Source organism: Lipophrys pholis (genome assembly GCF_963383615.2).
Source record: "Lipophrys pholis genome assembly, chromosome: 7".
Lineage (NCBI taxonomy): Eukaryota > Metazoa > Chordata > Actinopteri > Blenniiformes > Blenniidae > Lipophrys > Lipophrys pholis.
Window position 1 is genome coordinate 14356256 of NC_137638.1, and position 13651 is coordinate 14369906.

The following is a 13651-nucleotide window of genomic DNA, read 5'->3' on the forward strand; positions in this document are numbered from 1 at the left end:
GGAGCAGAGCAACCAATCATCGCCCTCGTTGGAGAAGAGTGCCACAATCAAACATGGCGGCGTGTGGTATTGTTTGGTGCAAAACTAGTCAAAGTCGAAGATAAATACGCTATAAATTAAAGGAAACTATTACTTAATGCGACTTTAAAAGTCTCTTACTGCTATTAAAGGACCGTAGGTGTGATAAAATGCTTAACTCTACGCGAAGATATTTCGTTTGGATTAACAGCCCACTTCATTGTGGGTAGCCAGGTAGCTTTGAGGCTGTGCTATGTAAAAGTGGCGCAGATTAGCGCTGCTTCCCAAATAAGACAGTTTCTTTACAAAGTTTGAGAAATGTTGGGGTTTCTGACAGCAAGGCAGGCCGGACTGGATGACCCTCTGCGGCTGCGACGAGTAGAGTCAACGAGAAGGTGAGAAAAGGAAAATATTTCATCAGGAGTGTCTTTAACTCTGTGTGTGTGTTAGAATTTGTGAAGTGAGATGATAATATACATATTCAGAATCAGAAAGGTGTTTTATTGTAAGGTATGTTCTTCATACATGTGACCATCTGTCTGTCTTCTATACTGTTTATATCCTGTGAAGGATCGCTGGGCGCTCGAGCCAGTCCCAGCGAACAGTGGGCCAGGGCACAGAGCAAACACACAGAGACAAGACGACCACACACACTCATATTCACACCAGACTTTAGTGTGAGGGATCGGCCACAATCTTTCCTGCATGCCCCGAAGTCCTGAAGGTGTACAGGTCCAGGAGAGATAGTAGATCACTATAGGACGTTTAGTGGTTCAACTTTACTCTCTCCCTTTAAAGCCACTATTTTGACATATAAACACAGAAGTAAGTAAGATGCTGACTCTGTCTGTTGAAGAACTTGTTTGCCTGTATTGTCCTAAACACTTCTGGTATCATGGGCCAAATCTTTCAGTATTTATAAGCTACACTATTTCAGATAGTGGGCACCCTCGCTTTAAGATAACAGTAACTTGTGTGTTAGAAAATATTCCAATTGGATAAAATCACAATTTGCTGTTTTTTTTGTTGTTTTCCCATATCCGCCAAGCAATAGATTCATAAAGTTTTGTCGTTTTTTGTTTTTTTTTTATCAGGAGGAGTGTGAAAGGATTTGATGTATTGATTTCAGCAAACCCGCCTTTTATTGAAGTTCTAAGATAACAAATCATAAAACATAATAGAAAATGATACACAATCAGTGACGGGCCCAAATCACTTTTCTGTTCCGATTGTCTCAATTCCTAAGAGTGTGTTTTGATGTTGACTAATAACAAATTCCTTAATCTGTATCTTCTAAGGGTCCTCAGCCTGCAGTTGAACCCCGACAGAGACGTGGACCGAATTCATGGAAATGGCATCAATGCCATTGATATTGAAACCATTGAGGGCAGATAGTAAGTCTGATCAAGCTCGAGTTACAACTCTTATGTGAAAAACCTATTGGTTACAGTGGTTGCCTTTCGGTCAGAGCACTGGAAGATCAGGATTTGAATGGAGCATTGCCTCACGAGTTCCTGTTGAATTGCGATAAGGTTGTTTTTCGCTTTTGTGTTGAAATATTGCAAAAAAAATGCATCAAAGGGCCAGAAAAGGTTGTGACTTACAAGCTGGCAATGATTTGAATTTGTTTATCCAGTGTAACACTGGTAGTTATTGGTGTTTGCATACTGACAGCGCTGTTATGTTTCTTTCCGTGTTTTCCTTTCAGCCTTCATTGATCTTACAGAATATTCCAATCTTTCAAAAGCAAACTAAATAACATCCTGCCCTAACATGTAACAGCTAAACAGGTCTAAGAATTTCAAACCTAATAATATGAATATATCTTAAACCACCCAGAGGCAAAAAAAAAAAAAGTACATCTTAAATCGCTACAAAATAGTTATGAAACAATCCAATTGCTCTTAAAATAGTGTTAGGCAATCAAATGATCGTGTTGTGTCAATGAGCGCTGAATAACAGCGTGACCACTGCCTGATTACTGTTTGACTTTGATCCTACTGCAACAACGTGAAGCAGCATTTTAAAATGGATATTTTTCCTCCTCCAGCATGTTATCCGGAGGTGCAGATGGAGTGATTGTCATCTACGACTTGGAAAACTTTGGTGGGAAACCACAGTACACCTGCAAAGCGGTCTGCACAGTCGGCAGGTAATCACGACGCTATGTGCTCATTTCAACCACTAGGGGGCAGCACTTTGTTGTCATATCTTAACGTAGCTTCATTTAGCCTCAGTCTTTTTCTTGGTGGTATGAATATTTCTATGAGTACTTTTCTTCGCTAATGTCTTACAGAAATGTCAGATTAAATCTTATTTTCCAACATTTAGTCTCAGTCATATCATGTTTTCTGTTGCTCCTTGCAGATTACTGTGTGTATATTCCTTTCAGATCCAGCCGCTATGTCCACAAATTCAGTGTAGAAACAGTCCAGTGGTATCCTTATGATACAGGAATGTTTGTCTCCAGCTCTTTTGACAAGACCATGAAAGTGTGGGACACTGAAACATTGAAGGTAAGGCTTCTCAATTTACCACTGATTTACTAAATTTATTCCACATTTTCCAGGGATATGTTTGTACTATTGGCTAACCTGGTACAATAAAACAGTAACAGCATTGGTATTACTTTTATTGAATGAAGAGCTAAATGAAGTCGTTCCTAATGCAGTGTCAACCAATGTTCAATGTTGTAATATGAATTTTGCAAAGATGTTTTTCTTTTTTTTTTCCTGCCGCTAAAAGATTAGCTCTGGATGTTCTTTTTGCTGTCTCTCTTATTTTTTTTCTCCTTCTTATTTTCTGCTTCATGCTTTCTACCTTTCTATGCCACATTGTCCCATATGGCAGGCCCAGAGCGGTGCTAGAGTTACACACTGGCACCACGGTTACCTCAAAAGGTCAGGGAAGGGACAGAAAAGAACCCACCGACCTTCCATTTAGTCCACTTGGCATGTTTCTGAGACACACACACACAAACACACGCACTGACATTAAATTATTTAGTATTGCGTCTTCGTGCAGTAGTGTATGTTTTGCTTTGTTGTCTACACAGTGAGTGTTTTTGTGTGCCATTTTTATGCAAACAGAGCCTGCTCTGTGTGTGTGTGTGTGTGTATGTGTGTGTGTGTGTCGGTACGTGCATGTCCATTGGCCGACTCCATGCCGGTGCTGGCACACACTGACAGATGGAGTACAGAGAGGCTTTTTATGGTTGCTGAAGAATTTGCATTGTAACCGCCACTGCTGCTTGGGTGAGCTGCCTGCTGAGAACTGAGCTGCTGTGCTCTCCCTCGCAACACCATTTTATTTTTATCTGCATAACTCTGTGAGCTCAACCCTTCAATGCTAATACAGTTACACCCAAATGAACCTTTAAATGTTATCTATTATGATGAGATATGTTTTTATATTCGGCATAAATAAATCGCCGGGTTCCTTCTTAACTGTGTTTCTTCCTCCCTGTTTCTCTGATTGTTCAGCCTGCTGAGGTGTTTGAGTTCGATGGCACTGTCTACAGTCACCACCTGTCCCCTATTGCCAGGAAGCACAATCTCATTGCAGGTGTGTTTGTGAATGCAGCCGTTTGTTTGTAGATTTTATGATTTCAGAGGGCTGGAACAGGCCAGCTAGAGTTGCCAGTGTGTGCTGAATAGAAATTGGCTGAAGATCAGACTTTGAATTAGTTAGAATTTTACTTTGAAGGTGCTCCATGGCTCTTTACGTACTTTAGTGCAACATGGCTGTTCACGAAACACAGCAGAAACCCTCCGTGGCCCGTGCCCGGAATTCGAAAAGTGACATGTACCTGCGGAGGACAGAACGGGGTCAGATTTTGGATACGAATGGACAGATTTCTGTGGGGAAGCATCGCATTAATCTCAGCGTTCACTTTTCGCAAAGCAGGACCAACTGGTTACTCATACCGGCAGTGTATGCGCTCCTCCATGTTTATGCATGTGGGCCTGGCCTCCTACACAAGCCAGTCCCTTTGATACGCCCATTCCTCTGCTGGAGATCACCACCGTCTCTGTGGCTTTTAGTTTCTTCTTGGGAAATCCCTTTCTTCACAGAAATGAAAGGGATGCTTGTCAAACAGGTGTTACATGTCCCCAGAGTCTCAAGGAAGATGCTTTTGAGGGAGTCTGTTCCCAAAAAAGCACCATGAGCTCATTCATTTTGCTTGATTTGGGCTGTGCAGATCCAAACAGCTGCTTCATTATCTTTTCTGTTTTGTTGATCTCCACCAAGTATCTAGTATACTCCTCCCATGTATTCAGGCTGAGTGTATTACAACATGTTTATCATAAGTATGCGTCAGTGAGTCTTTACACTTACCACACCTTATCTGTGAGAACCTGGGTTTCCAGTTGTTACCCTTCTCATTGGGAGCTTATATTGACAAATTTGTAAAGACAACGCTATATTTGAAAGCATCAAAAAGTAGGAACGTTTCATTGAGCAGTGAATTGCTGTATTGTCTTTAGAATTCTTCCTAAAAAGAAATGCGTCAGAAGTCTGTGTTTTCTGTGTCTCCTAATTAAATAATCTTTTCTTTTTCAGTTGGCACCAAAAACCCTAAAATCCAGCTGTGTGACCTGAAGTCCGGTTCTCGGATTCATGTCCTTCAGGGTCAGTGCTCTGGAGCACCATATGTTTGCTGGTTGTTTGCTTCACACTGGCATGTTTAGTTGCACACACACGTTAAACAGATATCATTTGAATTCCCAGGTCACAGAAGCGAGGTCCTGTCTGTGAGATGGTCGCCCAGATACGAGCACATCCTGGCCTCTGCCAGGTAAGCGCTTTTGAGCTGCTGCTCCTGCCTGTGGAGATTTAGCCTCTGAAACTGTGACCTAGTTTGCCCTCAGTGCCACATCAAAGTATAATGCCTGGTACAGGACAATCCCCACCGTGTTGTGTCCCAGCAGTTCCTGTCATCTCACTTCACAGCCATCTGGCCACATTACAACCCCAGAGTCAAGGATAATGGTGCCGCATCACTACTAGATAGGCAGTGTAGCGCTCTAGTCGCCCTGTCAGTATAGCATATGGTAGATACGGTCCCCACCTGTTTTATGCCGCATTAGACCTGCTAATTAACCCATTGGGATCCACGTGCCTCCGTCTCTTTGGACTGTAAGTGATTTTGAAAACAACTGGCACGGAGAGGCATACAGAGGAGTGGATGATATTCTATTACAGCTCAGCATCGTATTCCCAACAGAAAATTGACCTTTAAAAACAAACATTAATTTGCACACAGTGACGTCCATAAAGTGTTTCATTTGGTTAAAGCATTTCAAAATAATGGTGAATTGTGTTTGCATCGTACATGTATGCTACATCCGGTTTATTAGTACTGGTAAGGTGCTTCTAGGTCAACCCAGAAATGGTTTTTGGAACCCAGGCCAGAATGTTAGGAGAAAGTATGACAAGCAAATAATTGTTTTATTTCTTCCTTTAAGTGCAGATAGCAAAGTGAAAGTGTGGGATGTGCGTCGCGCTTCTAGTAGTCTTTTCACCCTGGACCAGCACAACGGAGACAAGTCCAAAGCTTCCTCTGAAGCAGGTAGAGCATCACCCTCTTCTCTTTTTCCTCGTGGTTCACTTGCGACTGCTATTTAGAAAGTTACTACTTAAAGCACTGATATTAATCTGCAATTTTGACAGGTGCCTTCTGTGTTCAATGTCAGTCCTCCAAACATCTAACTTCATCCGATTCACACGATTTAAAAAAACAAACAAAAAAAAAAATCTTGCAGCCGTTCTGCCCAGATGGATAAAGAATCCTGAAATACATTGAAAAGGACAAACAATCGGCTCTTGTTTGGCCAGAGCCACAGAATTACAATCACAGTGATGATTGATGCTCTGAACATATATTCAAAGAATGCATGCCGCTCATCAACATCCTTGTTTTCCTCAGTAGAAACAGTTTGAGGTTGTTCAGGTTGGCTCTACGCCGAGTGACTCTCTGAGGGAACGGTTCAACTTCTGCAGGTGTAGATTTTTGTTTTCCTCTTCTCTCGTCTGCGATTCAGCTGAGGAGTCAGAAGGTGAAGAAAACAAACTGCAATTATCCCAGTTTATCTGGCTTGTTCTGTGTAATGAAAGGGAATCTTTTTTTTGTTCCCACTGCTCAAACATATCCAGAGTCATTGCTGTATGGGTGTGAGATGTCATCAGGTGGCGGTGGAGGAAATTGATGGAACCTGCACTGTGGCCTTGTTTTACATGTGTCAATGCAGTAAACACAGCCCATAATGGCCGAGTGAATGGCCTGTGCTTCACCGGTGATGGCCTATACCTCCTCACAACTGGAACTGACGACCGCATGAGACTGTGGAATAGTGCCACTGGGGAAAACACACTGGTGAGTTAAACGTGAGGGACTGTGAGAGTGTGTGGGCTTGAGTGATGCACAATGTGGCTGAATGTCTTGATTTATTATTTTTTTTCGCAAAACATTTTTCTATGGTTACTTAAACAGTTGTCTTTAAATGGCAGCGGGTAGTTGGACTACCTCCATCGCTAATAACTCGCCAAGAACAAAGTTTCATTGCTTCTTTGCATGCAATTACCTTTAAAATGAAAATGAGGTTAAGTGATTCATAAATCCTCACAAGCCACGTTAGTTGGATTGATTTTAACACACCTGTCTGGATTTTGTTTTGCTTCAGAGATTTCATTATGTGATTTCCCCATGTGGCTATAGAGCCGAAACACGGCATAGTGACACACGGGTATCGTCTCGATCTGTATCCTGTCCTGCGGAGGTCATTTTGTGAACAGTTCATAAATTGATTGTTGAACATTTGCATTGCTTATGCAAAATAGTTTAAATCAAGAAGCTATTCCTGGAGTGTTGCAATAGATTTAGGTATTTGGCCAGTTATACTCTCTCAAAGAATGTTAGGCAAGTACAAGGTCCACTGGGTGTCAACACAGGATGTGGGCATTTTTTAAATGTACGACAAGTACACAAGTTATAACTTATAAATCTCACCTTTTTATTGCTTATCGTTTGTCTGATTATTTTTACTTATCTGATTACATCCGCCAAGGATATAATAAAATCATTGGTGTATATTTATTTTTCTGTCTGCCTGTTAGGAAGATTACGTCAAAACTACTGCATACTTTTTAAAAACTTTTGTTTGGTTTCAGAGAACAATGACAAAAAGAATTCTGATTTTGAATTCTGATCGATTTTGTTGACATTTTCACCACAGATAGATATTAGGCCGTGGAAGATTCCATTAAATGTTGGAGGTGATCCAGAAACATGGTCAACCTTTGGCGGACGTCAGGAATCTCTGATTTCTCTTGTTGTATTTGTCTTTGGCTGAAAGACATAGTTTACCTTGTTTTCAGGTTTTTGCTCTCTCATTTTAGTTTTTAGATTAATCTCAAAGTTAACATTTAATTAGATTTGACCTTCTTAACATTGTATTCATTCACTGTGCATGCGTAATAACAGTAACCTGAAGGTAACCTTTATGATAACATTATACACACGTCATAAACCACATCCTCAACCAATAACAGTTATACAAGCAAATTAACATGAGCAGTGTTCACTAAACCTTGAACTACAAATTGAAAGTTCATTGATGGAATACCAAAGCGCAAATAGATTAACGACAACTTATTGGTTAGCGGCGGTGTCTTTGCTGTCTGTGTGCGATGCATTTCTATTTCTTTACTTAACAGGCGATGAAATAATTGTAACTTGTTTTCAGGTTGTTTGTTTTTTTCTGCTTCTGGTATCTTGCAATCACCTATAAACCACATTGAGTGACAGCTGTGTCGTGGAAGTGCCAAATAAATAGAGATTGAATGATTAAAAGCTGGAATGCTCCGACCTCAGCGAGTGCAGATTAGGCAGTAATGACTTCTCCTCCTCCTCCTCGAGCCCTCACGGACGATATGAAGTGTCTCGACTTAACGCTGCGTACTGCTGCACAAGTTTACACCAGGACGAGTACACAGGCCTCATCAAACCTGCTTTGAAACCCAGAGGACTGAGGAATATCATTTTGTTGGCTGAAAATAAATGTGTGTGTCAAGTTTTATTTAAATGGATTGCTCGTTCTTTCTTTTCTATATTAAAATATTGTCAGGGATAGTGTTTTTTGTGAATAAATAGGTGAATTTACTGTAAAACTTGATTAGACCACTTCTTTTTTTTACTTTCAGGAATGCTGAACATTGTGGCGAATGGGTGCAACCGGAATGTATGAGTTGTTAACAACCTGAAAACATGCTTGAACATCATTGTTGTCTCGTTAAAGTAACTGGAAACTCATGTATACGTTCTAGTTTTCACACGTTTTTCAGGCCCTCGTAAACCCCAATTGAAGTTTTGATTGTGTAAAAGGGAGACCCACGAGAACAGGAGCATACAGAGGCCAACAGATCACTTCAAGCAGGATCCGATTCAAGCGGTTTCAATGGATTGGGATTTGCAAAAGAGAATCCCTGCATATGCCGTTTAATTTACAACCTGACACCAGATAAACACAGTTGCACAGTAAAGCGAAGCCTGGGGAAACTATGCGTTTGCCTCCGCTCTGTCACGGCCCCCTGTTTTAATTTCCTGCTCCGCTGCTTCGTGCTGCGGTTGCCATGGTAGACATTTTTCCACCTTCGGCCTGCAGCTCCACCACGAAGGAAGTTAAAGGGGGTTGATGACCTCCTCTGACGAGCAAAGATCAGTCCAGGATTTTTACAAGGACGTTTGAGGGAATGTGAAAGTCCAGCCATCCTATTTCCAGACTCATTTCATCGGTAGATTTCTTGGTTTCTACGACAGTGTGTAGGTCCTGCAAAAGTCTGTTAATACTAAAAACGTTGTATTTCTTTATGTTCTTAAAAAACAAAGAAAACACTTAAATAAAAGTGGAGAAAAAAAAATGCTGACTCTTTTTTTTTTTTTTTAATGGCAACTTCACATTTCACAACGTTCGGTGCACTAAACAATGACTTTACGACGTGAATTGTGAACATCGCCTGAACTTTGCGTCGCCTTTCTTCTCGTCCCTCAGGTCAATTACGGGAAGGTCTGCAACGAGAGTCGTAAAAGGCTGCAGTTCACCGTGTCTCGTGGCTGCAGTCCAGAGTTTGTGTTTGTGCCGTGCGGCAGCTCGGTCGCGGTGTACGCCCTCCACACAGGGGAACTGATCACCACGCTGAGGGGACACTATAACAACGTGGACTGCTGCGAGTTCCACCCAGACTACCAGGTGAGACGCGCCGCAGTGCTGGACGTCCAATACAAGACACGCGCACTGGCACAGCTGTCTGCTGCACTTTGCATGTCCATCTGTCCACTTCTGTTTGTTCTTCCCAGTCAGGCCTAGTTTGTCTCCTGAGAGATGATGGACAGAGAAATGCACAATCACCATGGCGGCATCGAATGAGCCACTTCCCTCTGACCAATGGCACGAAGTCAACTTTTGCTGCTATAAATGCAAATTATACGAAAGTGCCTTGAATCTACACGCCAACTCTGTTGATGTTTGCAGTGCCAACGTGAAGCTTCGTCCTTTATATCTTGTTATCACGGTCTGGGAAATGAGGACCGTCTTACTGTAGTGTCAACATTGCGACAGTGTCCTTGTGTGCAAGACTCCGTTTGTGTTCGGTGCCATGTGAGGTAATGGAATTGTTAGAAACCAGAAAGTCGGGGATGTGACAGTGGTATTTTCTTCTAAGCCCTCGTCACTGCTGGAGCTTAGATTTAACTGCTCGGTAACCAGAACGCTTCCATATAGGTTGCAAACGTGACCTATTTTATCAAGTTATGTCACACCCAGTGACTTTTCTTCCAGGAATCTGCCAAATTGAGACTGGGATGAACAAGTTTTATGTAGAGTTTTTTTTTTATTTTTATAAAATGCTTTTAGAGCACATCGCAAGCTTATTGAATTTGAATAAATCCACCAACTATACGAAATGACCCCTCTACTCCCTTACACCACGATTTTGCATAGATGTGAACTGCAAATAAAGCAGAAGTAGAAGCAGCTCACAGAAACAGTCAACAGTAGCGAGGGTGCAGAAGTTAAGTGGTTAATGTTACGTCAGTAATTATTGATTACAGTCCATGTTCCTCACTGAATAACACAGTTTAGGTTGTTTTTTTTCTTTGTTTTTTTTTTCCCCCCCAAGTTAAATAACTACAAATTTGAAAGAGCTATACATATGAATGAGACGGGAAAATAAGCTCAATTATTTAACTGCTATTTTTTCTTTGAGTCATTTTCACTGTGAAAATAAAAGTCATGGCCTCTGAAACATTTTTCTGTATATTTGAACCCCCCCCCCCCCCCCCCCCTCTCCACATATTTATTTCCACAAACTATTCACCATTAAAAAAAACAACACAGTAATACAGATAGAGGTAATTTAATCTCATGTTATTTTTTTTCATTTAAACAACTGAAACGTTCAAACTGCCTATTAAAACTATTTCGCCTCCCCCTCCAGACGTCTCCAGTCTTCAGAAACATCTGCATTTTACAAATCTGTTTACCATTAAACTTGTTTTTACTTTCAGTTATTAAAAGCCCTGTGTTGACATTGTCTATCTTAAGATAACTCCTGTGTGCCCCTTCAAGTAGCAGCGCTGTAATTTGTCTGAAGCAACTCGGTTATTAGTAACAATAGTTGAGCTTAATCATGACTTAAGTAGTCGGATGTCCATCCCACAATGTCCTTATTGGGCAATTTCATCATCCGGTGTCACGTTAAGTTTGAGGATGTGTTTCATACTTAAGAATGCGGTTTGGCAGCTTGTCACTCTGGAGAGTTCTAGGAAGGGACACCTTGTCCTAAAAAAGTATTGTACTCACTTTTTCATGTTTCCGTCTGATGTAGTGACCATAATGAGTCCCAGAATGCCGGCGATGTCTCCCTGGAGTTCACTTGCTTTGCCTGGGCAGTTTTAAGCACATTAATTACTCTGTTTCCTGGTCCCAGTTATGCTTGTTAACGCTGCTGCTGACGTAATTGAAGTGCTTTAAGATGAAGGTTGTGCTGAGAATGCTTTTTTTTTTTCTTCTTTTTTTTTTTTCTCTATCCCCCCTGTGTCCTTGTGTCCTTGTTGCGTGTTCATAGGAGCTGTACAGTGGAGGTAAAGACTGTAACATTCTGGCGTGGGTTCCTGTCCTGCGTGCCGCAGACATAGAGGAGGAGGAGGAGGAATCCAACAGGGAGAATAAGGTGCAAACACAACATGACTGTTACAAGTTGTAGAATGTTTCAGGTCGACGTTTTATACACGTGCAGCTCAAATGACTGTGACAAACAAGATTTGTCAGATATTTCTAGTCATGACCGATCAACCGAAAGCTTTGACACATTTAAACGGATTATTGATAACTCTGACTTTATTATCTCATGAAATATTCTCGACTAAAATGATAAAGAATAAAAGGAAAAAAGGAAACCTCTTCAGTTTGTGTGTATTGGGTCTAAAATACGGTGTGTCACAGTTTGAATTATTTATGCAAAAAGTTCCATTTTCTTGATGCCCCTGAATGGTATTCACAATATTTTAATCATATTTATGATTCGTAGGGCCACAATGTAAATTATTATTATAAAAGCAATCCAAAGCCACACAGTTTTGATGGTTCTTATGTCCTTTTGACCTCCCATGCTTGGCAAAGAAAAGGACAAACTCTCAATTGAAAACTTCATATGAGGTTAAGATATGAAGATATTAAGTGAGGGAATTATATATTCTGATGCCTACGATATTTACTGCTTTTACCCATACATCTGCAGGGAGCCTTACGACCTTACAATTGAATCATCTATTACAATTACTTTTAAAAAAAAAAGCAGCGTGAAATCCAGAAGTTCTGTGATAGGGTTAGTTGCCTGAGAAACACTTAAGTAGAAACCTTTTCATGTTCAACTTTACCACTAATGACACACATAGTAAAATCCATTGACGGTTTGTACGTACCGTTTAGGACCAGCTTTCCAAATGGTCATTAGTCACTGCCTTTGTTTTCATTTACTTGTTGTCTTTGGGAAAGAGTGAGCTCATTGATCGCCAAACGTCATCCAAGGAATTTAAATTGCGACTCGTCAGTATTTGTTAACTCACAATGAAAAAAATTGCGTCCACTCAGCTTGTTCAATTACAAATCCTTTTTTCTAGTTTAACGAGTTGGTGAATTTATCGGAGGAATTCCGTTTGCACGTTTGACAGTGATGTAATAACTTATTTTTTTTATTTGTTTTAAGATTTGAAGATCACATTTATAAAAATGTTGATTTCCTTCTCACAGGGTGATGCTGGCCGGTCGTCTGTGAACCCTGCCTTTCAGGACGCATGGAGCAGCGATGAAGACTAATATGGATGTTTTGAATGTGTGGTCGGCGCACACAAATCAACTCTCACCTGTAATAATTGCCCTGTCAAAAAGGGGTGTAGGGACACTGACGAAGGTTTAGGGAAATGGTCTCGTTTGAAATTTGCCTACACAGCAAAAGCCTTAAAAGCTAAACAAATGATCTTATGAACTGTTGTGTTTTTTGTAAATACGTTTGTTCGTTTTAAAAAAAATATATTTGAAAGTAAAGTCAACATTGTCTTTTTGTGTATTCTTCTTTCAAACTGTTTTATTATTCTCTAATATTTTATAGCAATACGAGAGGGGGGGGGGGGGGGGGGTGAGATCTTCATTCGGGTGTGGTGTCAGTTTTTCCAGTGTGTGTCTGCTCCAGCAGCCGAGTTAGGAGGAGCTCACCCATAATCCTCGCATGGGAGTAACCAGGAATGCAACACGGATTGTACCGTTGTCATTGTTGAGCAAAATTGTCATGCATTTATAAGCCGGGCCGCCGGCTCACAGTGAAACCAGTGACCTTAAGTGATACTGAAAGCTCTGGTGGTGAAATACCTCCACACGCTTGTACTGTTTACTTAACTACTTTACAAAATTCAACACATTGTTGTTAGTAAACCAAATTATAATATTGAGATGCACAGCTGTCAAATGTGCATTATTTTACATTAGATATACACATATAGTGCTACTTTTTCCAGACAGCTTGAAAACTTCTGGTATCGTAAAAAGAAAACGTGAACTTGTTGATTTCACTTTCTACAAATGTAAAAGCAAGAAACTGCAAACTCACATTGCTGTGATTCAGTAATATTTGAGTATTACTATTTTTTTTTAATCCCTCAAGTACAATTTATACCTTGTTATCATGACTTGACACGAGGCAATAAGCTTGTTCTGCACAATTTAATGTTGTAGGGCAGTGGTTAGTGTTCTTGGCTGACAGCGAGAAGGTCCTGCTTTAATTGGGGACTTTAAAATGTCTCTCTCTCTCTCTCTCTCTCTCTCTCTCTCTCTCTCTCTCTCTCTCTCTCTCTCTCTCTCTCTCTCTCTCTCTCTCTCTCTCTCTCTCTCTCTCTCTCACTGTGTTGGACCCGTGGTGAACTGGCGGACTTTCCAAGGTTATATCCTGTCCTCGTCCAAGTTGGTACAGCTCATACTTTTGCCAACGCCACCATGTGATTTTCTGAGAGTGGACAAGGGGGCGCGGTTTTCTAGCAGATGACCAATGGCAACTGCAGCCCACCATGCGTCTCCATGGCAAC

At 40.9% G+C, this 13651-nt stretch overlaps 1 protein-coding gene across 1 annotated transcript; it reads left to right on the top strand.

The window, feature by feature from the left end:
- The first annotated feature begins 27 nt into the window (after positions 1–27).
- On the top strand, positions 28–12641 carry ercc8 (excision repair cross-complementation group 8). The gene is made up of 12 exons (XM_080466699.1): positions 28–413; positions 1317–1412; positions 2069–2170; positions 2411–2534; positions 3501–3582; positions 4582–4650; positions 4750–4816; positions 5487–5590; positions 6270–6394; positions 9069–9266; positions 11143–11247; positions 12327–12641. The coding sequence occupies exons 1-12, from the start codon at positions 337–339 to the stop codon at positions 12390–12392; spliced, it is 1215 nt and encodes a 404-aa protein (XP_080322825.1). The 5' UTR covers positions 28–336; the 3' UTR covers positions 12393–12641.
- The last annotated feature ends 1010 nt before the right edge of the window (positions 12642–13651 follow it).

What these genes read in the sequence shown, in the direction of transcription:
- ercc8 (XM_080466699.1), top strand. Translation starts at nt 337, where the DNA reads ATGTTGGGGTTTCTGACAGCAAGGCAGGCCGGACTGGATGACCCTCTG. An exon ending in CACATCCTGGCCTCTGCCAG is followed by an intron (nt 4,817 to 5,486) that starts GTAAGCGCTTTT and finishes TCTTCCTTTAAG; the next exon opens with TGCAGATAGCAAAGTGAAAG. An exon ending in AGTTCCACCCAGACTACCAG is followed by an intron (nt 9,267 to 11,142) that starts GTGAGACGCGCC and finishes GCGTGTTCATAG; the next exon opens with GAGCTGTACAGTGGAGGTAA.